Source organism: Anser cygnoides, chromosome 7 (genome assembly GCF_040182565.1).
Source record: "Anser cygnoides isolate HZ-2024a breed goose chromosome 7, Taihu_goose_T2T_genome, whole genome shotgun sequence".
NCBI classification, from domain to species: Eukaryota; Metazoa; Chordata; class Aves; order Anseriformes; family Anatidae; genus Anser; species Anser cygnoides.
The window spans coordinates 28,426,704-28,449,886 of record NC_089879.1 but is presented as its reverse complement, the minus strand read 5'-3'; the positions used below and the strand labels follow the sequence as shown (position 1 = coordinate 28,449,886).

At 39.6% G+C, this 23,183-nt stretch overlaps 1 protein-coding gene across 11 annotated transcripts in view; it reads right to left on the bottom strand.

The window, feature by feature from the left end:
* The window catches only part of ANK3 (ankyrin 3), a 365,999-nt gene that overhangs the window by 200,918 nt on the left and 141,898 nt on the right, over positions 1–23,183 (bottom strand). The window contains exon 1 of one of the 11 annotated variants that reach the window (XM_067000756.1): positions 1,522–2,142. The exons of 8 other annotated variants lie outside the window; for them this stretch is intronic. In XM_067000756.1, the coding sequence (XP_066856857.1) occupies positions 1,522–1,635 (114 nt within the window). In that variant the 5' untranslated portion in view covers positions 1,636–2,142. Of the gene's footprint in view, positions 1–1,521; positions 2,143–23,183 lie in introns of those variants that run through there. 2 more of the 11 variants (XM_067000747.1, XM_067000758.1) reach the window with 2 other exon arrangements.

The following is a 23,183-nucleotide window of genomic DNA, read 5'->3' as shown; positions in this document are numbered from 1 at the left end:
TATACATTGTAACTCACAACCCATAGGTAAATAAATATGGGTTGACAACCAGCTCCTAAAATGCACAACTGCTGTGGTCCTTTTCAGCTGGGGTGGGGAAACCCACCCCGGCAGCTACATTACAGACCTGCACAGAACCTAAACAGCAGAGAAAAAAAATATTACTAATTCGGGCCAGTTTCAAACAGCAAGGCCCCAAGACAGAATCTTATTTTTCACACTTCCATTTATATTGGGAGATGATTCAGAAGATCTTTACATATACATTCACCCAGAAAAAATATGTACAGCTAACTTGCTGCAGTACATTCACTGCAGCCATCTAAACGGTCTCCTAATGTGTTCACTAGAACAGAAGGCAGTGGGTTTCTTAGTGCTTTTCATTATGTATAGCACTGCCACCACAGAGGAATAAGAGAAAAGGGCAAGGAAATGCTGACTCTCACCCAACCAAAAGATGCACATATGTTAGAGGAAATCTACATGTCATTTAGGAAGCACATGCACCGCTTCTCTAAGCATATGAAGATTATCCAATCCCCCTTAGGGGGATTTCACAAAGGCACACAGAAATACTACATGCCCAGGTTTCTCTTAAGACAACAGGCTTCTTGATATTTTCTTAAAAAATTGCCATGAAACACAACCAAAAATCATGGCAGGGCCTTATTTCGGTGGAGCAGGGTATAAGGTGTCATTTTTAAGGACATCCACAGAGCAGTCAAACTGGCTGTCCTCATTATCTGTCATTACACCACAAACTGTAACTATTTTGCCTGATACCTCGGAGAAAAATAGTCAGGCTTGAATCACACAGAAGCTCCTTAACTGAACAATGAGCAATGCAGTGCCTGCTGAATTTTTCAGGTCCTAGTATGCTGGAGGATTTTCTGCATCTAAGACAAATCTACAGAAGAAAAGAAAAAAAACAGGCTCTGAGATCTGTCACCTATTTCCTTAACAATAGAAAGTTGCTAATAACAGATTGTTGTGGCTGAATTCTGTAACACAGTTCGCTCTGAAGAAAAAATAGAAACAATAAGACACCTTATTTCTGTAACATTATCCCAAAAATGGATGTTTCAGAAGCCAAGCATGTGACACAGTCCCAACACAAAGAAAAAAAATCTTCCTCCACACACGTTCCCCTTAAGTACATGTATGTAAGGCTTAACTATTATTCTGTTAAACCCACGAGAAAGCTCAGCATTTTACCTCACATCACGGTTACAAACTACTTTCAACTCACAGACAGTTTGCATATCAAGGTAACACAAGTGATTTATCTGTGAAATGAATGCACACCTTCTGCATCATCACTGCATTCAACTAATATCCAATTAAACATTCAATTGCTTTACAAACCCCCCAGTTGTAGTTATCAATGCCGTTTTATAATGTTAACAAATTACTACGACAGCTATCACGTTACATGCAAGAACGAGTTTTGATAGTTCAATTGCAAGGTAAGAAAATTGAAACAAAAGAAACCCTGTCACAATTTGGCACAGATCTAGATACCTTTTTCTTCCGATCCCGGGATCTTTTCCTGTGTTTTCTTTTTTTCTCAGTTTCTTCATCAGCATTAATTTCTAAATCCCTGTTTTTCTTTAACTGTGATGCTGCGTGAGCCATAATGCATTAGAAATCCTTTACAACAATGCTCCCTTGTAAAAGGTGATTTCCTCGGGCACCTTTAACCAGCCCTTACAGCAAATGTTCCAATGACTGGAAGGAAATCTGTGACCAGAGCCAGGAACACATTCAGGATTCAGAGATCTCACAGAAGCTTGCAGTCACTACAAAAATACATAGTTGCAGATTTCTTCCTGTACCTTTCTGTACCTGAACCTTTATAAAACACTGCAGCCATCGTAATGCATTTAACGTAATGAAAAAGACAGCTGGGACAGAGAAAGCTGTATTATGGCTGTATCCCCTGCCACCAGCTGGAAGTGTCTAAGTGACTCCACTGAAGGGGGAATGCTGAAAAGCAGGGCTTTCTATTAAAAAAAATTCCAGAACAATAACATATGCTGTGCTGCATTTTCTTCACTAATCCTGAAGCACATTTTAAAAACCCATGAAAAAAAAATAGCATTAATGATTTACATTTCTCAGCCAGTTTTGCGTGGAAAGTCATTTAACCTATAATGAAATGGAGCAGCTCCTACTTTAGGTTAACTGCTGATGGTGACAAAAAAAATAAAATAAAAATTTCTTTTTACCATGGAGACCCTGACTGCATTATGTAGAAAACAATGCATGCATTGCCATATCTTAACACTGTGTCCTTTATACCCATTTTTCAATTCCGATACATTTGGTGAGAGAGGATTACAGAAAGCCCTGTTGTCTTTTTCCTTTTTTTTAAACATACTTATTACAACACATCATACAGAAAGATGCGATCATGCTAGTATGTGAAAGAGGCATTTAATTCATGGGAGATTTCCTGGCACCATCCTTTACGTGGTCAGAAAGGGGAATCAGCACTATTTCCATGTAGTTAGGAATGTACTTTTAGGCTTTTATGTCAAGGCTCACTTCAATCATCTTACTATTTTTGCCACCTGAGTCCTCAATGACTGCAGCTTTTGAATATTCATTATGGGAGGTAAAATAGCAGCAGTATTACAGGCCTGCAGGAGGATCTTTTACTAGTATGAACACAGAGCAAGTATCTAGTAAATAAGGAACCATATTTTTTCTATACAAATATGAACAATCAGCAGCTTGCCAAAAAAGAAAAAAAAAAAGCTGTTTTTAACCTTTCCCGGTATTCCTAGTAGTGTGCTTCGTAGTAATGAAGACTAGCATTTTAAGGCAGTCTCATTTATTTTAGGTAAGAACCAAAGTTCCTGAAAGTGGAATCAGCATATTTTAGACAATACTAGCATTCCTCTCCTGAGGGAAGGAACACAAAATTTATTTTAAAAAAAAGCAAAACAAAAACAGTTACATGTGAATTTAAGTGCAATTAGCAAAATCATATTGAACCATCAGAACTTAGAACAAAATCCAGAGCGGTCTCATGAGGCTGTCAATGTTCCTCCCTGGAACTTGAGAGATGTTTTCTGAATCCAGGCTGTGAGGTCCAGTAAATGGCATGCATCCACTGCACTAGTTTGCACATGACATGGCTAAGAGCAAAATAACCTTTTAAATCTCCGAAACAGAAACTACTTTGAGCATTCTGTACGTTATCCAGAAGGCAGCACATAATGCACTGTTTGTCTACTGTTCACAGGCTAATAAACTAGGTTTTAGAAGTTGTTTGCTTTGGGACAACTCTTAAGGAATGCTTGAGGATGGAGACCAACCACAGTTATGTGACCTTAGGGACCTTTCCTTCTGATACAGTAAAATCACAGCTTACTGCCTGTATCTGAAACTCACTGTACCCACATACCACCATGTACCTCTCCCTACTCCTCCCCTCCGAACCTCTTCGGAAGGCTGACATACTGCCTCGTCAAAGTTGTGGAAGGAGGAATGCTGCACTTTGGCAATGCCTAGTGTTGTATCAGAAGTAGCAAATTCCCTCTTCTCCATGTGCTAGAAGCTTGAATAAACACATTTCTGCTTTTAAAGATGAAAAGAGTATCTCAATGATGCTCAGAACATGTTTTCAACTGTAGTGCAAGGAACATAACTGCAAGCAGTCAAAGGGCACATTCAGGCGTTTATCTGGATTTTGGCCCAGCTCTTCAGTGAAGCACAGGACAGCAATGAGAAGACTCCACTGTATGTACCAAAGGAGCCCTACTGCAGACAGAAACTGGGCAAAATTGCTGGTTTAAGGGGCTGGAGGAGCTATCTCAAGGAGGCTGGTGGAGAAACAGTCAGGTGTTCATGGGAAATGGAAGACTGCCTCATGCTTAAAATAAAATAAAAATTACACCTCGGGCTTTGCTTTCTAGCTCACAAGCTGTCTACGTGACCTCGGAAGTAATTCTCTGAAGCTCAGCTCTTCCTCTTTAAAACAGAGTTGACATGAGTCCCCTCTCCAACAGAACTCAGTTACTAGCAGGGAAGTGCTCAAAAAAGCTGCCTGGCCGAGAAGGACCAGGGAGTACTGATAGTCGAATATGAGCCAGCAGTGTGCTCAGGTGGCCAAGAAGGCTGGCCTGTATAAGGAACAGTGTGGCCAGCAGGTCTAGGGAAGTGATTGTGCTGTACTCGGCTCTGGTGAGGCCGCACAGTACTGTGTTCAGTTTTGGGCTCGCTACAGAAGACATGGACGTGCTCGAGGAGTCTCGACCAAGCTTGAGGGGTCTGGAGAACAAGTCTTACGAGGAGCGGCTGAGCTGGGCTTGTTCAGCAGAAGAGGAGGCTCAGGGGCGACCTTATCGCTCTCTACAGTCTGGAGGCTGTACAGAGGTAGGGGTTGGTCTAACGTGCCTGGTGACAGGACGAGGGGGAATCGAAAGTTGCGACGGGAGTTTTAGGTTGGATGTTAGGAAGTACTTCTTTACCGAAAGGGTTATTAAGCATTGGAACGGGCTGCCCAGGGAGGTGGTGGAGTCACCATCCCTGGAGGTCTTTAAAAGACGTTTAGACGTAGAGCTTAGCGATATGGTTTAGTGGAGTACTTAGTGTTAGGTCGGAGGTTGGACTCGATGATCTTGAGGTCTCTTCCAACCTAGAAATCTGTGATACTGTGATACTGTGAAGTGCTCAAAAACTAATGAAGGACCGGAACTGAAAATAAACTCAACAGAACTGCAGAGAGTTGGGTCTCTTTCATTCCAGCACATTTCCATCTGGATTTGGAAGACTCACGAGCCTTTACCTTACAAAACCAACTTCTTATTCGAGCCACAAATTAAGTGAATACTGCTGTCATTTACACTTGCACGCTAATCCTGTGATGTTCCATATACCAACCACATTAGCCTGTAATTTATGTCTAAATAACCTCATTAAATGAAAATACAAATAATGCATTCTAAAGCATTGTATGCTTAAAATACTTGAAGCATACTTTTTGAAATGTTGGCAGAGAAATAACCAGTGCATAGGCAGGTTAAAAGCCTTAATGCCACCTATGTACAGGCTGTATTTCCATGCACAGGGAAAGTAGCTCGAGCTTTTGTTAATGACAATTATTCTAATAAATGAGGATAATAAGTGAACTTGCCCAATCCCTTGAGATATGCATAAGTGCAAGGATTTTATCTGTCAGGCAAGCCTGCATCACCCCAAGTATCTTTGCAGCTAATTAACCAACTGGACCAATCACGTAGATGTTTTTATTATGTGTACTACAGCCCTGGCTTGAACTGTAGATTCCAAACCCCTGAATTAGATTTCAGGAATTGGAGGAAAAAAAGGCTTTTCAAGCTAGGATTTTAAGAAATTACATCTTAGCTATTAAAGCAACAGTCCAAAAAAAAGGGAAAAAAAAGATCCCTTCTAGTTTGAAGTAGTACTAGGGAGATTCTGTGTAGCTTAGAGGCTGAAACACTCAAATAGAAAAGAGGTTATGAAAAAGGTGTGAATAAAAGATCCAGACTCCTATGGAAAAGAGACTGTGTATGCAGTAGAATTTCTCCTTTTGGGGAAATGGTGAACTGGCATCATTCACTGGAAGGTGATAGGGCACCGCCAGACTGATAGTTGGATGAAGCACAAAGGTTTTCATGCCAGATGTCATAACTCACTTCAAGGGAATTAGGTACTAGAAAACTTCATTAAGCGCTTCTTTTCAGACTTCAGTAAAATAATTAAGCTATTTGATTTCACCCTTAATTACAAAGTTAATGAAATGCCAATGACTGCTTCACTACAGTCCACAGGGTCCTGATAAAGTTATGGAGAATGATAAACTGTATCTTACTTGAACAATGGGACATTAAAGTTTGTTAGTCTAACAACAATGTCTACTTAGCATCATCAGCTCACAAAATTGTAACAGTAGCTAGGAAGTGATTTTATCAACTTGAAAGTGAAATGTGTCACTTGGATTAGTTAAACCTAGTAGTCACACTGTTAAAACTACCCTCAAAAGACTGTAAAACAACATTAGCACACAACATGGAGACAGATGTTAAGAAAAACCTAGGAACTTACAGGGAAAAACATGCTTGTGGTCTAATTAATGGAGTTAATTTATTGATTACTCAGACGCTTATAGAGCAAAGACGGTGTCATCACATATTTACATTAAGTATGCAACACAAAAAAATGACAATCATAAAAATATTGGTTTACAAATAATCTGCTAAAAAATATAGATCTATTAAAATATGTGGTACAAATTATGGTAGACATAACACCATTAAAAACATTCAAAATTTGGACTGCTTAGATCACCATGGATCAATGAAGGATTATAAACACATCCAGTGCTAGAAGGTCATTCTGAGTACTGGTAAACAGGGCATGTGTACATTTTCCCAAACATTAAAACAAGTTGTACAGATAGAATGGAAAAAAGAAATAAGAATTCTAGCTAAAAAAAAATAAAAAATAATAATAAAAAAGCTGTTTGAAACTCTGTTACCTCGTAAAATAGCCCTTCAGAGGAGACTCCTAAGACCAGGCAGCAGTCATATGTGAGACTAACAGGCCTTGCATCTCAAAAACAAAAACAAGTGAGACTAAAAGCTTATTTAGCATTTGCTTTTGTCTACTTTTACCTCCTTTTCACACATTTGGTGTTAGGGCAGGATGGACCCAGTCTTCAAACACACAGAAGAGCATTGAGGTCACTGAGTAACAAATGCATGGAAAATTAAAGTTAAGGGCTTGTTCTGCCTTTCTGTTCGGCTGCCTTGCAGGTAAAGTTTCCCCAACTACCTACCTCTTCTATCAGCATTCTACTTTGGCAGTAACAATCCCAGAGAAACTGTATGATGAAACATAAGACAGTCAAAAAGGGATGCATGTAGTACATGGAGACAAGGAAAACTCTAAACTGCATTTTATAGACCACTTTTATAGTGCTCGTCCCTTAACTCCTTTGAAGTTACACTACAAAATTTGGAATCTTATAGAATTACAAATTACTTCTTATTCAATTTCTTTATGGCATATGTTTAAGAAAGCTTTGGAAAAATCACATGAATTTGGGGACATAGTACTAATGGCCAAAGGATATTTGTTCATTCCTAACAATGGCTTACTACTAAGGTGCACCTCTCGCAGTCCAGCACACTCCCAGTACAAGGATGGCTGAGCTGCCTGCAAACTCCTCACTAACTCCCAGTTTAGGGCACAACATTTAAAGAAAACTACCAATTTTGGTTTGCCTTTAAGACTTGCATGGTAAACTGGGACAATTCAAAAGCTGACTTGAGACTCAAACCCCTGGCCTAAGAGGCAAAGAAAATGGGGCAGTAAATCTTCAGCTGTCCTGGGCCACCATACAGGCATGGTAAATCTGCCTGCAAACTGGGACAGAGGAAACAATGCACTTGTGCACCAACACAGGAGAAAGTCTGAATACAGAAGACTGCAGAGTACCCCATACCTGGAGATTGCAAACCCTGACTTGTGAAAGAGGATTTTTTTTTCTGTTGGCCTCAAAAAGCCTGAAGTGACAAAATAATATTAATTGTACTGCAAAAACAGTATAAAGAAAGTTTCATGTCTGACTCACAGCAAACTAAGAAAAAAATACTGGTGTAACTTATTTATAGAGACACATGAATTGGAATATAGACTTTGAGTGGGTTTGTACATGCAACTGTGGAGGAACCCAAGAAATGTATCTGATGCAAGGAGCACAGTAAGATTTCTAGTCCGAATTGTTGCTGAGCTAATACACAAAACAACCTCTCTCTTTTCTTCTTTCCTCCAAAATAATATTGGTAAAAACCTACATTTACTGGGAACCACTGAAATTATACCAACATGCACTTTTCTGAAAGTTTTTTGTACGTTCTTCCCTACTAGTTAAATAACAGCCTTCAACCAGGCCTGAAACAAACTGAGTACTGGTGTCCTAGGGATGCTAACAAAAATCACTCACACTATGAAAAGGTAGTAAATTGGTTTCAAACATGTTAACAACTGAAAGTTGTACCCGAGATTGATATTATATCATGATCAGTGACATAATTCTCAATCCATTTGGAACTTTTGAATACCTTTCTGAAATCAGCAATTCAGCACGTTAACATTCCCAGATCCCTAACTTCTGAGCTGTGCTCTGCCTTGCCAGCCGTGCTCCCCCAGTTCTACCAACACAGCCCCAGAACACTGGGGAGGTCAGCGGGATGGTGCTGCATGGCACCAAACAGAGAGTTCAGTTCGGGGAACTGGTAGATGCCCCTGCGAATTACACCTGCACAGCCAGGAAAAGTTATCCCAGCACATGGGATTATGTTTAAAAGTAGGCTTTGTATCAGGTCTGCTCTGAGCCCATAGAGGGGTTTCCTTCAACACAACAAAAGCAGAGCTCAAGGCGGGCCTTGGGTGTATTTCAGAAGCACTTCTGCCAGTTCCCAAACTGAGACAAGAGGAATTATTCCCTGCTTGTCTCAGATGGAAAACACTTTGTCTCAAAGTAGTTTAAAAATAACACGAAACAGCAGCAGGAAACGTCTTTGCGGTATTTCAAGTTACTCGGCATCGAGTCCATGCCTGCTGTCCCTTTTTTGGAACAGCAGCAGCCTCATATTAAAAGCGACATAAAAAGCTATCCCGCTGCACAACTGTGACACCTGCAGCAGTGTAATAAATGAATCTGCTTAAGTAAATGTAGCTGCCAAACAAAGAGGGGGATGAGCCACTCACAAATAGATGCAACACCTTTGTCTGCGATTAATGGGTCATTTTCCAGTCAGCTTTGATTTTATTAGGTTGCAGTCATAAATGTACACTTTGGGTTAAAAGAAATGCTGACTATACGAGCCTCCACACAAATCATTGCATAATGTGTATCAAGGGCTAATAGCCCTTAGGAAGATCTGTGACCATGAAAAATTTGTTGTACCTTCCCCATTGTGACACAGCCACAAAAGGAAAAACATCTGGAACTTTGGGCAGAAGCAGAGCTTGATGGCTGTATCAAGTGCATTATTTTACCCACCTGCCTTCGACAGTAGGGGGCTGCACAATGTGACCCAGTGTCCCCATATTTTCTTGTTGCTAAGCTCTGCACACAGAGAGCAGCCTACTTGTTTTATTTTGCAATAAAACACTGTCGAATAAATGAAGCCATCTGCAAAGGTCACAGTAAAGGCATTCTCTGAAGTTTTCATCATTTCTCAATTGCCCTGAGACTTCCAACTGTTGAATTTTTTGTTGAATTTTTGCCCTGCATAAACACAGAAATCACAAGAAAAAAAAAAAACAAACGCTTACTGACCTGTGTGCTAGGTATTTTTCAGTCTTGACTTCCCTGGAGCAGTTTCACATGCAAAAAAATCTACTAGTAACAACCAATACTCCTAAGACAACGAAGACAGGTGCATATGAGCCAATAAGGAGTAGTAGTTTCAATTCCTTCCCTTTCCAGCACAACACTTGCAGACTGAGCTCTCTCGAAAACTGCAAAGGACTTAATTTCTACCTCTAACTCTAATTACAGACGTCCCATTTTAGCAAAGTTAGATGCAGAATTTTCAGTGAAGATCCTAGTTCCCACCAAAATACACACAAATCCTTAATTTTCTGAAAAAAAATTAAATGAAAATACAAAACAAACAAAACAATACTCTCAGCATAAGAAACTCATTTAGTGAGACTCCTTAATTATTCATTATTCCTCTTCTCGTGAATGACCATCTTTGTCTCATTCTGGAAGGGTCCTCACCATAATTAAGTTAGGGAATCACTAAAATCTCAACCTGCTGCCCAAGTAATATTTCAGCATTGTAAGCGTTCTGCACACTCCATGCAGCAATGACTTGACTTTTATGGGAAAAAGTCTAAAAAGCAGAGTCATTAACAATCAATAACAAGAGGCAGGACATTATCAAACACCTATTTTAGAGATGACGTTTTTCTCACTTTCCAAGGAGTAAATTCACACACAAGTATCAATCTGTAGATTTTGACTGAAAACAATGGCATGTGAAAATTCTCAGTTTTCTGAAAGTAAAAACCAACATCAAAGATCGTGTAGGGTCACTTGAGAAACACAGATTTACATTTTGTTTGGCAAAACAGTGAAAGTCTGGCTACTGGAACTTCAGCACTAAAAACCTGTAGGAATGAACCCTCAGCGCAGGAAAGGTAACTATCACAGACTGGTCAAAAACAACAACAAAAATTCACTGCCACTATAAGAATTCAGAAATGTTGTGGATGCTTAAATTTCACAAAGCTATTAATGTCCACAGGAGACCCAGTTCTTTCTTGGCCTAGCAAGAGCAATGTAATACACATATATATATAAATATCTACCTATATAGTAACTATAATTATCATAGAATAGCTGCATCAAAGTGATGCCTGAAAAGCCAGGTAATATTAGTGCCCTATGCAGATCAACACAAGGGCAATTCCTGCCCTGATCTATTGGTAAACTAAACACACAGCGTACAGGGGATGAGGAGGATTGTATTGCTCCTGCTTTAGAGCAGGGTAACTGTGAACTGGAGATGATGAGGGTGAGGGGGCTGTTTTGTGCATATTGTATGACATGCTGAACTAAGTCAACAAAAGGCAAATACCATACCAGGGATGTATAAACAGAAGTAACAGCCTTGAAGATATACGGAAGGAATCTCTTTTATACAGCTTTGCTTGGGTCTCAGCTGGAGCAGCGTGTCCTATTTCAGGCACTAAACCTCTAGGAAAAGTTGTCAACTGGAGATGGGAAGAATTTATTGCTTTAACTCTGAAATCACTGTTCTCCACAAAACAAGGCTGAATGTTTCTCTTAATTTGCCAGTTAGCAGTGAATAGCATTGGACATGCATGTACACACACAGCATGAACAAATACCAGTCAGCACTGCAAACTTGCTTATTTGCGCCCTGGTCTCACCCTTTAAAAAGCAAACAAAACAAAAGAGTAACAGACAAATAAGTATGATTTGATTCAAACCTGTGTAAGAACTAAAGGTTCTTTTCTTTTTCTTTCAGTCTTTGTATTTTGTTTTGCTTTAAAATAGAATTTGTTTGTGGAGGGGCTGGGAAGGAGGAAGGCTGCACAGCACTTCTGTGCAGACATAAATGCGTTCTTCTAAAGATAGCACTAATTCTATCCAAAATATTTGATAAACCTAAACTTTTAAACAGTCAATACTTCACAAAGTAGAACACAGGAAAACATACGCAGAATGTCACCCTGGAACCAAGTGGAACAACTTACAGAGGACTAAAATATGCACATCCAGGTAGACTCCATGCAGTTCAAGCCAGGACACCTGAATGACAGGCTTCAGCTAAAATTTCAACCGCTATAGCCTTCTTGAGACCTCCTGGAAAAGTGGCAAGATACCAAAAGTCTGTTGAAGGGCAACTATGGTATTAAGTTTGAGAGAACAGCGTGGGGATAAAAAGCACTTTAAAGAAGAGGAGATAAAATTGTGCCAGTCCAGTTGTGATTGTTTCGCACTGACAGCTAGCTAAACATCACACTGCTCTCTCACTCCCCCCTTTGCAAAAGAAGAGGGGGGAGAAAACACAATGATAAAGGGCTCAAGGGTTGAAATAAGGACAGGGATATCGGTCACCCATTACTGTCACAGGTGTAACAGAATCAGCATATGGAGATTAATCTAACTTAGAGCAAACTGCTCCAGCACGGGTCCCCCACGGGCGGCAGCTCCCCCCAGACCCCCTGCTCCTGCATGGGCTCCTCTCCACGGGCTGCAGCTCCGGCCCGGGGCCTGCTCCTGGGGGCTCTCCATGGGCCGCAGCCTCCTCCAGGCCACATCCACCTGCTCCACCGGGGGCTCCTCCAGGGGCTGCAGCGTGGAGATCTGCTCCGTGTGGGACCCATGGGCTGCAGGGGGACAGCCTGCTCCACCAGGGGCCTCTCCACAGGCCGCAGGGGAACTGCTGCTGCGTGCCTGGCGCACCTCCTGCCCTCCTGCTGCACTGACCTTGGTGGCTGCGGGGCTGGTTCTCCCCCTTCTCTCCCAGATGCTGTAGCACAACAGATTTTCCCTTTCTTCAGTGTGCTCTCCCAGAGGCCCAACCAGCATCGCTCACGGCTCGGCTCTGGCCAGTAGCAGCTCCCTTTGGAGCCGGCTGTGATCTGGCATGGGGCAGCTGCTGGCCTCTGCTCACAGAGGCCACTCCTGCAGCTCTCCACTACTAAAATCTTGCCATGTAAACCCAGTACACCAGTTAAGTTCCAGTCCTTGAAGACTCCCACATGAAATAATTTCTGATCACCCAGAAGGTAATGATATGAACTAAAACCAATCTGGATTTGTCAAGAGGAAACTGTGTCAAATTAAATAAAATGTAAGACTAGAAGAATGGTTTAGGGGAAACACAACAACACAAGAACAACAAATGAATTTCAGCACGAATGATAGGGAGGAAAAAAAAAAACAAGCAAAGAGGCTGGAGAAGTCATTAGACTGTTCTTCAACGAGGTCTGGAGGGTTTAAAACATTACAACTTGAACATGGGACAAACGACAAACAGCAGGTAGACTGCAGAAATACAGCCTGCAAAATAAAACAACCAACCTTTCTCTTCTATTTAGGATTTGCAAAACTCCAGATATATGGTGACTGACTTCTGCTACTCGACTTACAGTAAGATATGAATATCCGGAAAACAAGAGCAATCAGATGTCTATAAAACACAACCTCATTTAGCCTAAAGAAAAGATGAGTAATGGAACAGGGCAACAGTCCTCAAGTCTATCACAGCTGCCAAAATGCAGAAGAAAACAGTCTGTTCTCCACAGTCAGTACAGATAACAATAGTAGTATAAACTGCAGCACAGTAGATTTGGGTAAAACATTATGAAAAATTTTAAAAATAAAAATAATGAATTTCTGCAACAGAACGCAGGAGAAACTTGGCAACTTTGTGACTGACCTGTAGGAAAAGCTTTGACAAAACACCTAGGATCCATACTACTACAGAAGCCCCAGAAAGTCAGCAGGGCACTGCAAGAGCAAGAATACACCTGTGCATAGCTCATTTGCAGAAGACAACTGCTGGCCACTTTATGAGAACAGCTCCTGTAATACATCCAAAGTTGGGAAATCAATAATACAATCTGTACTTAAAAATCCTTTGAACAACCACATGTAAATAAAGCAGCATATCGTGGAATGGTTTGATGCAGAAAGAAATAAAAACAGTAGCCCTAAATCTGTCTTGTGAGTCAGATAACCCCTTAAAAAGTGCTCTCTGAATCAAGGCATTCCTGTGTCCTACATAAACGCATGATCTACTCCATTCCACTTAATACATAAGTGAGCACTAGAGGGTTAATGCATAAGTAATTGTCTAATACATAGAAGTACCAAATATATTATCAAATGTATAAACGTTAGAAGAAACTGAGAACTACTGTCTCTCCCTTCTTTCCTTCCAGACAGAAAATCTGGAGGAAATATAAACTAGGAATTTACAAGGCTCGTTATCTGGCCATTTATAAGATCTTTGTAATTTTAAATTGTTATTATAACCAAAAGAGAAACTTTACATCTGTTCCCTTTTAAAATACCTATTTGGATCCATTTGAAAATACGTATGTTGGTGACACTCACAAGCATTATATGACCCCTGTACCAAGAGGACCACAAACTTCCCAGCTTCCAAAAGTCTGTACTTAAACCTTACTGTGACAGCACAAAACTATTTTATTAATTTCATTAATTTTTAATTAACTATGTTTTACTAAAGTAGCACAGCTAGAAATACATTTTCAGTTTCTAATATAAAACCTGAGGCCTTTAGTACGTTATAAATTATCAGAAGTATTTGCTGCAGACACCAGAGCTCCAAATGAAGATCCAAATCAAAAGTGAACAGTGGTGTGCTTGAATTATTCTACTGAGTTTTAAAGTCTTAAAAATATATTTTGATAGTATATCTAAAATAACATAAAAACAACGTCTACAATTAGTTCATATATTAAAAAAAAAGAGAAATTAAACACAAACTATATAGAAACAGACAATACAGCAGAATTCCTGACATAAATTACAGAATTTCACTCTAAAGAAAGTGGTGAGTGCCTGTTACTTACCCATTTAAAACTGACATAGAAAATACAGAAAAGAATTGTAAAGAACAATTCTTCATTGTCAGGATAATGGATAAGATGATCTAATTGGCCTTTTCCCATCTCTTATCCCATCGTCATATTTTGATTACTTCTGTGAGTACAAGTCCTAGGCACCATTTTTTCTATTTATACAAGATCTTCTTCAGTACCAACCCATGCACAGAACTGTAATTTTATATATACTTACAGACTGCAACACTGTTTGCATTAAATTGCAAAAGCCATACATAAAATTACAGCTGTTTAAAGATATTGTAATTACTCATTAAAACATCTGTCTTTGAAATAAACATTACATGATTTATAACAGCAGAGAATTTTACTGTTGTTTTGTTTAAGTTTCATTTGCAGCCCTAGCGCTCCATCCTAGAGTTATAGCGTAGAATGTGAAGGGTATTCTCAGGCTGCATGAAGTCTGTCTAACCAACATGCCAGTTATATAGGCCATGCTCAGTGCACAGTTTGAGTAGCTATGTAGTTCAGTAGATGCTGCAGGTACACTGAAAATGAAAAACAAGCTTTGGACTATATCACAAGAATTGTGTATTTGTGAATAGTAAATGAACAACTTCCATGTTTTTCAGTAACAAGGAAGCACTAATCACAATCAACAAGTTCACACTGGCTTCCAGCATGCAGACTGAGTAATTGTTTTATCAGGATAATAGCCTTTATGACAATCATGATCTCACCACCACTCTCAAAGATCCAAAAGGCCTCTTTTGCCCCTTACTGTGAATGCAAGGCATACTCAGTATTTGCACTTGAAGCAAATCCTACTCTGCAGCTTCAACTCTTGGCTGTTAACGCAGGCAGGTTGTAATCTTGTTATTTTTCACGCCTTCACATCTAAACCACAAAAACTATGGATTTTCTCAGTAGAGAGAAAACATATACTGAAATTCTGGTTCCAGTCATGACATTTCCCACAATGTCATTAATTCAAAACAGGTAACAGAGATAGCAGTAATAACAAAATAGTAACGTGCACCTCAAAAAATTAAGATGGAATTTTACATAGATTGTTTTTCCCCTCCTTTATACTTTGCAAACACAGCAGCTTACAGTGAATTCTGTACTGGGACCAAGGGCATAAAATATGCCTTCTGCCACCACTTCCCTCTCCCTCCTGTCTTACTGGATATGCCTGGGAGTCATCTATTTTAAAATGTAGCTACACTGTGTGTTCTAGTTTAATAAAGCAGTGAAAAATAACCCCAACTTAACCAGGTCTGGTTCACTGTTTAAGCTGAGAACAACAGCAAATGAGTGTTTACCAGTGTTCCATCAACACCTGTCCAAAACCCAATAAATAAATAAATAAATAAATGGAAGAAGAGCACACTTGTTGCAGTGTATTCACACTGTGTACTGACACATGGTCTTTCTTTGTTTGCCTCTTCTAAAATGTGGAGGAAACTACTGTCTCCATGATGAAGGGATTACAGTGTACCCTCATAACCTTTTTTTTCTTGCTTTGCAAGATATTCATGTATCTAGTGTGATGACTCAGTTCACACACAGGGATAAAGACCAAGGGACAAGGAAGCACTTTAACTTGAAACATCTTAAAAGCTGGACAAGATTTTTCATCAGTACAGACTGCTGTCAGGGCAGGCTGTGGACTGCTGCCAGGTGGGTTTCTACCCTACAACCTTCTCCAGCCTCATTCCCACCTGCTTTAAGCACTGGGCCCTCTGCACCTCCCTCCAAAGTAGGCACTTCACAGAAGTGTGCATACCATTTTTTATTTTTCTTTTTTCCTCCAGAATGAGACCTCAGAAAGCAGTCTTATTGCAGAAGACAACAGCTGCCCGTTCCTGGAAGGCTGCTGGAACTGGCTCCAGGGTAGCCTGACCTCCTCAACAAGGGCTGGCTACTGCTGGCTGCTTACTGAAAAAAGCAAAGCTCTCTGGCTGTTTGTTGCAGCCCTGTCTGGCGTGCATGCAGGCCTGTCAGTCCTTGACAGATATAAATAGAAACCACTCCAAACAATACACATTTAACCTCAAAAAAAAAATAATAAATTAGTATATGAATTACATGTTCAAGTTGGATGTGCATTTCAATTCATCCCATGTGTTCTACAGGTACACTGTCCAAAACCCCACATCATTTTCAAATTTGAATTGCTCCTTGAGAAGTGGAGCATCTTAGACCGATTTCCCATCCCAACTTTGGACAATGACTCTCCCCTCTCCTCATGCACCACTTTAGATTCCCACCATTTCTTTCAGGCTACTGCCACAGCTCCCCTGCGAGTCCCATTGCAGCCTTTCCCCAGTTTGCTCACCCTATGCCTCCACCATTTCCCACGTCCCAAAGGCACCAGAGCATCCAGTCCTCCTCCACATCCCCTATGATTTTAAAAATGCCTTTTACAATTGTGTAAGCTTCATTTCCTTGGGTAATCAGACTTAAGCAAAACACACACAAACCAAAAAGCAGAGGCATCATGGAAAAACAGATATTTTGTGGAAAAAAAAAAAAGAAATGATTTTCCTTTGTACTTCAGTGTTTCTCTACCAGATGTTTTGGCATCTCAAAACCCTTCTTCAAAATTCTAATTACAACCTGTATTAAAAAAAAAACAGAAACCGCACAGTGCAAAAGTGTCCATTACGATTAAAGAATCCTTACAGCTGCACAGTGGGATATTTACTAAGTAGTAGGCTTCTTTTTTATTTTAAAGTTCCCAATCACAAATCAAAGATGCTCTTCACCATTGTTATCAAGTGTTATCAAGCCTGCTAAGCAATATATCAATCTGATGGACCCGTATTTGGTAAGCAGCAAACCCAAGAAACCCAAGAAACTGACAAGATTGTGGGATATAGCTGTTTTTAAAATGCTAGATGAGGACACAGCATATTATTCCAGCAATGCAATCCAGGGACAGACCTGAAATTTTCAATTCCAAAATGGTACCATACTTTTGATTCTAACTTTGCCAGCATTTTAAAAAAGTGTTACCAGAAAGAAGACTACATAAAGCAAGTACCTCTTCACTGTTTTTGATAATCCTATGCATAAATCTGATAGGTGAAAGAACTACAGTTTTGAAGAACTATTTAGAAACACAATTACCAGTATCAACATCACAGATAAACATGATGTGGCAAATGATATGTTCACTCACAACAGATGCTTTTGAGGCAAACATGGTTTTCTTTACCTTTAGCATATTCCCCTTAACTCATTCTTCTCCATGCTATAGAGACCTATTCCATTTCCCCCATGTAAGTGATTCTTTTGCCCTTCTTTTCGTCTTTATTCCCACTTAATTTCATATCCTTATTGTGAGGAGATGTGGGGTGATAGAATAACAGAAGCTCTTCCCAACACAAGCACATTGCAAATTCATACAGGAATACAATCTTGGTTTGTCTTTCTTCTGTCCCTAGTCATTCCTAATGTTGTCTTTTTTAATCATACAACTGGACAACAAACAGATATGTTAAAGTGGTACCTGCATGTTCCAGATTGTTGGTACTAAACAAAAAAGTAAGGAAATCCAAAACATCACAGCCTTGTTCAGATATTGTAACGTATGAGATGAAGTAATACATCCATTAATCTTGCCCAACTCCCCCAGTAAAGAACTTTATTTTCAGATTATATCTGCTTTATACGGTTGTGATATAAATTAACCTATTCTTTTTCTCAAAAAACTTCAATGTAATCTCCAGAAGTACTCAGGCTCCACAAAGGATATGGAATTGCTGGAAATTCTTACATCCTTTTCTGCACAAAGGATATTGGGCTCATTCTACTGAGCCCAATGAAGTAATATTTAAGTAACCGATACTAAACAGGGCAAAGCAAGCCTAAATGAATGTGCTCAGAAATTCCACCAAGTCAGGAAAGAAGTCACCTGGAAATGACATTACAGAAGAAAGGGCGAGAAGCAGACAAATGAACACTCATTTATTTCAGGACAAGACTGAGCTGGAGTTTCTGGAAATGAAGCAACAGAAGCTAGTGACATCTTGGCAGAGACAGGAGCAACAAGATATACACCAATCCAGGGGTTTGGCAGCATCCCAGTGAAGAGCTGGGACTTGCTTATATTGTTAAAACCATCAGTTTCCAACAACACAGCCCAGCTGGAAAGCCACCTTACAGCTTAAAAGGCTTCTTTTCCCAATGATCTGCTGGAACAGGCAGCAGGACGCAACACATCTAAAGAACTGTGATTAAGCATTTCAAAAGGTAAATGATAAACTTCAGCCCTTACTCTACAAACAATCCTCTGGCTTTGCAAATATCTGACTTCTGAACGACTGAGCATGAAATCATTCTGAGTTGCTTCCAGAGACTTACGGTAAGTTGCTGCAGTTTTATGGTAATGACATCCTGCATCTTGACCAGCTATTTTCTTAAAACTTCAGATCTGCTTCTTTGTAACTGGAAAAAATAAAGCTAACTGATGCCAGTATCATTAAGAAAGTGGGAGAACAGAGGGCTGTGACTAATTACTGGAAGAAGATGTTACAGCCTAACTGGGTAGGGCCTGCCTTGCTTAAATTCAACTGTAACTTTACCAGTGTAAGAGACAAATCCAAAATAACTACTGTTTTGGCTATCTTTAGCCTTTATAACAATAACTGTTCCATCTAGTTACTCCTCCTGATTTGATGGCTCTTATGTGTCTACTTGCTGACCCCTCAGCATACACCTTAGGTACTCTGCCGGGTACAAAACAGAAGTTCTTCCTTGCAATTACACTTGAATTTGCCTGAACCTCGGTGCTTCCCTTCTGCCTTCTCCAGTACGAAGATCTCCACAAACCTAACCCTAGCCAAGGATGACAAGACAGAGCAAACTTCAACTACACATTTAAATTGAAAAAATCCAACCCAGAATTTCTTCACTTCATCATGCAAGTCTGTGTCACTTGGAGAAGAAAATGTTAGTGTTGTTAATAGGATTTCAAACTCCCTTCATAAAACAGCACTGTAGTAAGAAGTACATAAAAGCAATTCTCTTCTCAAATTTCAAGGCAATATTTGGGGTTTAGTTACTAATGTATTTTATTATTATTACTGTTACTATTAAAACCAACCAGCAAGAGGGGTGGTGTTTTGTTTCAGTGATATTTTATATCTTTCTCATGGAAGTTCTGAATACAGGAGGCTCTGGTTTCTTGTCCTCTCTTTGACAGGGCTTAAAGTTATAGCGCAAGTGGAAATCCACGCAGCAACATTTTTAATAAATGCAGACTGCACATATGCATATGATAATGAAAAAGGCTGACTTGACCCCATCCTCTGAATATTTGACTTTTCAGGTCAACTGTTTGTCATGGTGACAAAATTACTGCTCTTGGGGTCACAGAAAGTGAACACCAAGGATCTAAAATAAAAAATAAATAAATAAATGATGAAATTCCCCCAAAAGGATATGTCTTCAATTTGCAATAATGTATCAAATGCCTACTATGCAAAACCGTTTTAACTGGAAGGATTAGGTTTCAACATAGATGCTGAAGACCCAGCCCTAAACAGAAAATTTCTTCTTGTTTTATTATTATATCACTGTTTTTAGGACATGCTGTTCATATTGGCAGCCATAAAAGGGTTGTGTCATACCTGGCACAGATAAAACCATAGGCAAAAGTCAAGGCCATTTAAGAAGGGAGAGGAGGAAGCAAAGGGAGTCCAACATGTCAGAATGTGCCCTAAGGACATTCTCTCTGAAGAACTAAATTAACAGAATGTCTCCGGTTGGTACTTTAGACTAACCAAAAAATAAGGAATTGAGAATAGCTTATGAGAGAATCTGATAAAAATAACTGGTTTTATGTTGCAAGATTCAAAAGAACACAGTAAGAATAAGATAAAATTACCTATTATACCAACAATCTTCTGTCAATATAGATTTCAAGATACCTTTGATCAAAAGCGATTTTTCACTTTGATGGTTCACATTATTATGACATTTGGCTGGAATAGGTAGAGTTAAATGTCCGCTGCTATTTTCATTACAGACTATTTTATGCCTCAGTTGCTCAAAAACCTGATTTTGCTTTAAAACTAGATTTGGCAGGCAAATACCATCGCCAAACATGTGGGTTAATAGATTTGTCATAACAAGAAACATCTTACAAACCAAAAAGGGAAAAAAATAATGAAAAAAGCTTACAACAACAACCAATACTGAACCAATCCAAAAAGTTTACATCTAATCCAGCCACTACCTTTTTAGAGTGATGCACACTGTTTTATTAATCAGCTTTACTGTTTAATTTCCTGCATTATCAACAATCAACATATTGTTTTTCTTTAAAACAAAAAACATCCTGGCAGGTCTAGAAATCAGCATTCTTGTTCATATAATAGTAATAACCCCATCCTTTGAACACCGCATCCACAGGCCCGGTGAGCACTAAAACAACTCTCCCCACATCTGCAACTCCAGTCCAAACATGTTTAAAGGCTTTAAAACCTGGGCCAATCTGTAAGCACAGAATTGCCAACAGTACGCAGCCTCCCACTGCCTCTATGTAGCTGTAGAAATGGTGTGGAAAAGCCTTCCCTATAGGCACATGTAACCCTGTCCAACCCATCCAAATTCCCTTGGAGTAGGGGACAACTGCAAGTTCAGCTGCTTGGAAGAATGACATAAACAGCAATTTTGTATGAGGGAGGCAATGCCTGTGCGACATCCAAGAGGGGAACAATCACTGATCCAAATCTGAGCAAGACTCAATAGGACAGGCTGCTTTAGGACAGCTTAATTTGACAGTTCAGCAATGAAGCTGCCAGACAGGGAACTGAGGGCCTGGACCTTTCACACCAACAGCACCCATTCCCATGCTTTTCCCATAAAGTCAGCTGGAAAAGGCAACTCCATTTATAAGATGAGATGGGATTCCTCTCCTTCAACTCCAGGTTAGAAGACAATTTCACCTAGGCCCAGTGGAGGCCCAGAAAGATACAGAAGCACTTACAAGTTTGAGAACACCTTTAAGTCGCACCTCATCAGGATGCATTCTTCTGGCGTTCCTCATATAACCTATCCTGGGACTCCTTGTCCACCTGTATGCAAGCACAATGATCTATCCTTGTAGTACTTAAGATCATCAAGAGGTGTGGAATGTGAATGGAAATAATAGCCCATTCCCTCTAACAATGATCTAAAGCAGAATTATCAGTCAGTGATACAGACACGGGTCTGTCAGGAGAGCCTTGCTGAACATTAGTAAACTAGCTTAGCCCAATTGCTCACAGCAGCTAAAAACATGGGTGGGGTGCAACCATAACCCCAATGAGAAAGTGCTGATTGGCTTTACTGGAGTCAAGAAAAAGCCAAAATTGGCTGAAGAAGGCATAAGACTGAAAGTTTAGAATAAGGGGAGAAAGCAGAGTTTACACACATCCATGATTCCATCCATCTAAGAACAATAGTTTCTGGGAAATTAAACTGTACATGCATAGAATGATCAATAGTTTTTCCCTGACAAGTGGAAGCTGCATTTGGCAGATATTACTAAAGTGGCTCCCTATGACATCTTTCACACCCATCTTGACATCAAATAATTTCACCAATATTTTTAAAGTTAACATTTTTGATACACATTAACTATCAAGTGAATATTAGATTGTCAAAATAAATAAAATAAGGGTCCGACACACATTGTATAACAAAAGGAGAATTGAAACCAGACAGTAAATATAAGAAGTCCAATCAGGTTCTAGAAAAATAAGAATTAATTGTAAGCTTCCCTTCTAAAGGCAGAAAAAGAAATCCATCTCAAAGATGTACAAAGCCTTTTGAAACGATGTAGGGTATTTAACTGTATGACAAGCATTAATAGGAGTTACCCAGATAAATTCCAGCACATCAGCTTTCAAAATATACTTAACCTAGCTAAGCCCACAATCTTTTGTTTGTTGAATCACCAGCAAATTGAAACGAGGTCTAAAAAAATCAATACAGAGTGTAACGTACAGACACAGACATGATTTTGGTGCACTACCATCTTGTGGACTATCTAGGAAAAACATGAAATGAAGTTTATATATACAACCAACTCACATTTAGGGAGTATACTGATCTGTGAAAACAGTCCTAACATTGAGTTAGGTATATGTTACACTAGAACAGTTCATTGGTTTCTTATGGTTTTGCAGATTTTATTTTTTGTCCAACTTTTGTTGGACAATTTGCTAATAATGCTATCATCAGCAGCAATGACATCATCAGCATTTCCAGAGAGAAAAGTTTTGCCAAAGCCCCAAGATTATACAGAGCAGCTGCAGAAGATCTATCAAATATACAGCTGGCTCAGATGACACTGCTGCACAACTCCATGGCTTTCACCTGTACACACATGGGAATTTCTCCTGTAGGCACAGCTGTCCCTTGTAGCCTGAAGGATAAACTCATAGCCTGGTATTTAATGCCAGTATATGGGACTTGCTTAGGCTGGTTAAGTTAGCCATGTTTTAGAAAGCATTTTCATACATGCATACATGCCTACACACAAGTGTGTGTATATATATATACATATATATATGCAAAAATGCCTTCTAAGACTTTGCTTACATGCGTATAAAATATATACATTGTTTACAGATATATGTACATACACACACATGATTTCTACATATATTTTAAAAACATATGCACCTCCCTTCTCCACCTCACCTACACATGCAATAATTAGCACTTTATGATTGCACCAAAGTTACTGTAGGCAGATGCCCACTTGTGATTAACGTTACTGCTTTTTCCTGCAGCTAAGGAGAAAATTAAATTTATGGTAGCTAACCATTCAAGGACTAGCAACAGTCAGATACGGTGCCCTTTAACATCCCCAGTGCAATCACAGAATGGCTCCCAGACAAACTATGCACATGCCCCCCTCTCCTCTCTACATATTCTGGTTGTCCTGCTACTTTGGCTGGCATCTGAACATTTTTCTCCAGCACGAAAATGCTGAACTCGGAGACATTCAGAGCTCTTTATGTTGCTGCTGAGATACCTTTATCACTAGAGGCTGGAAGGCAATCCTA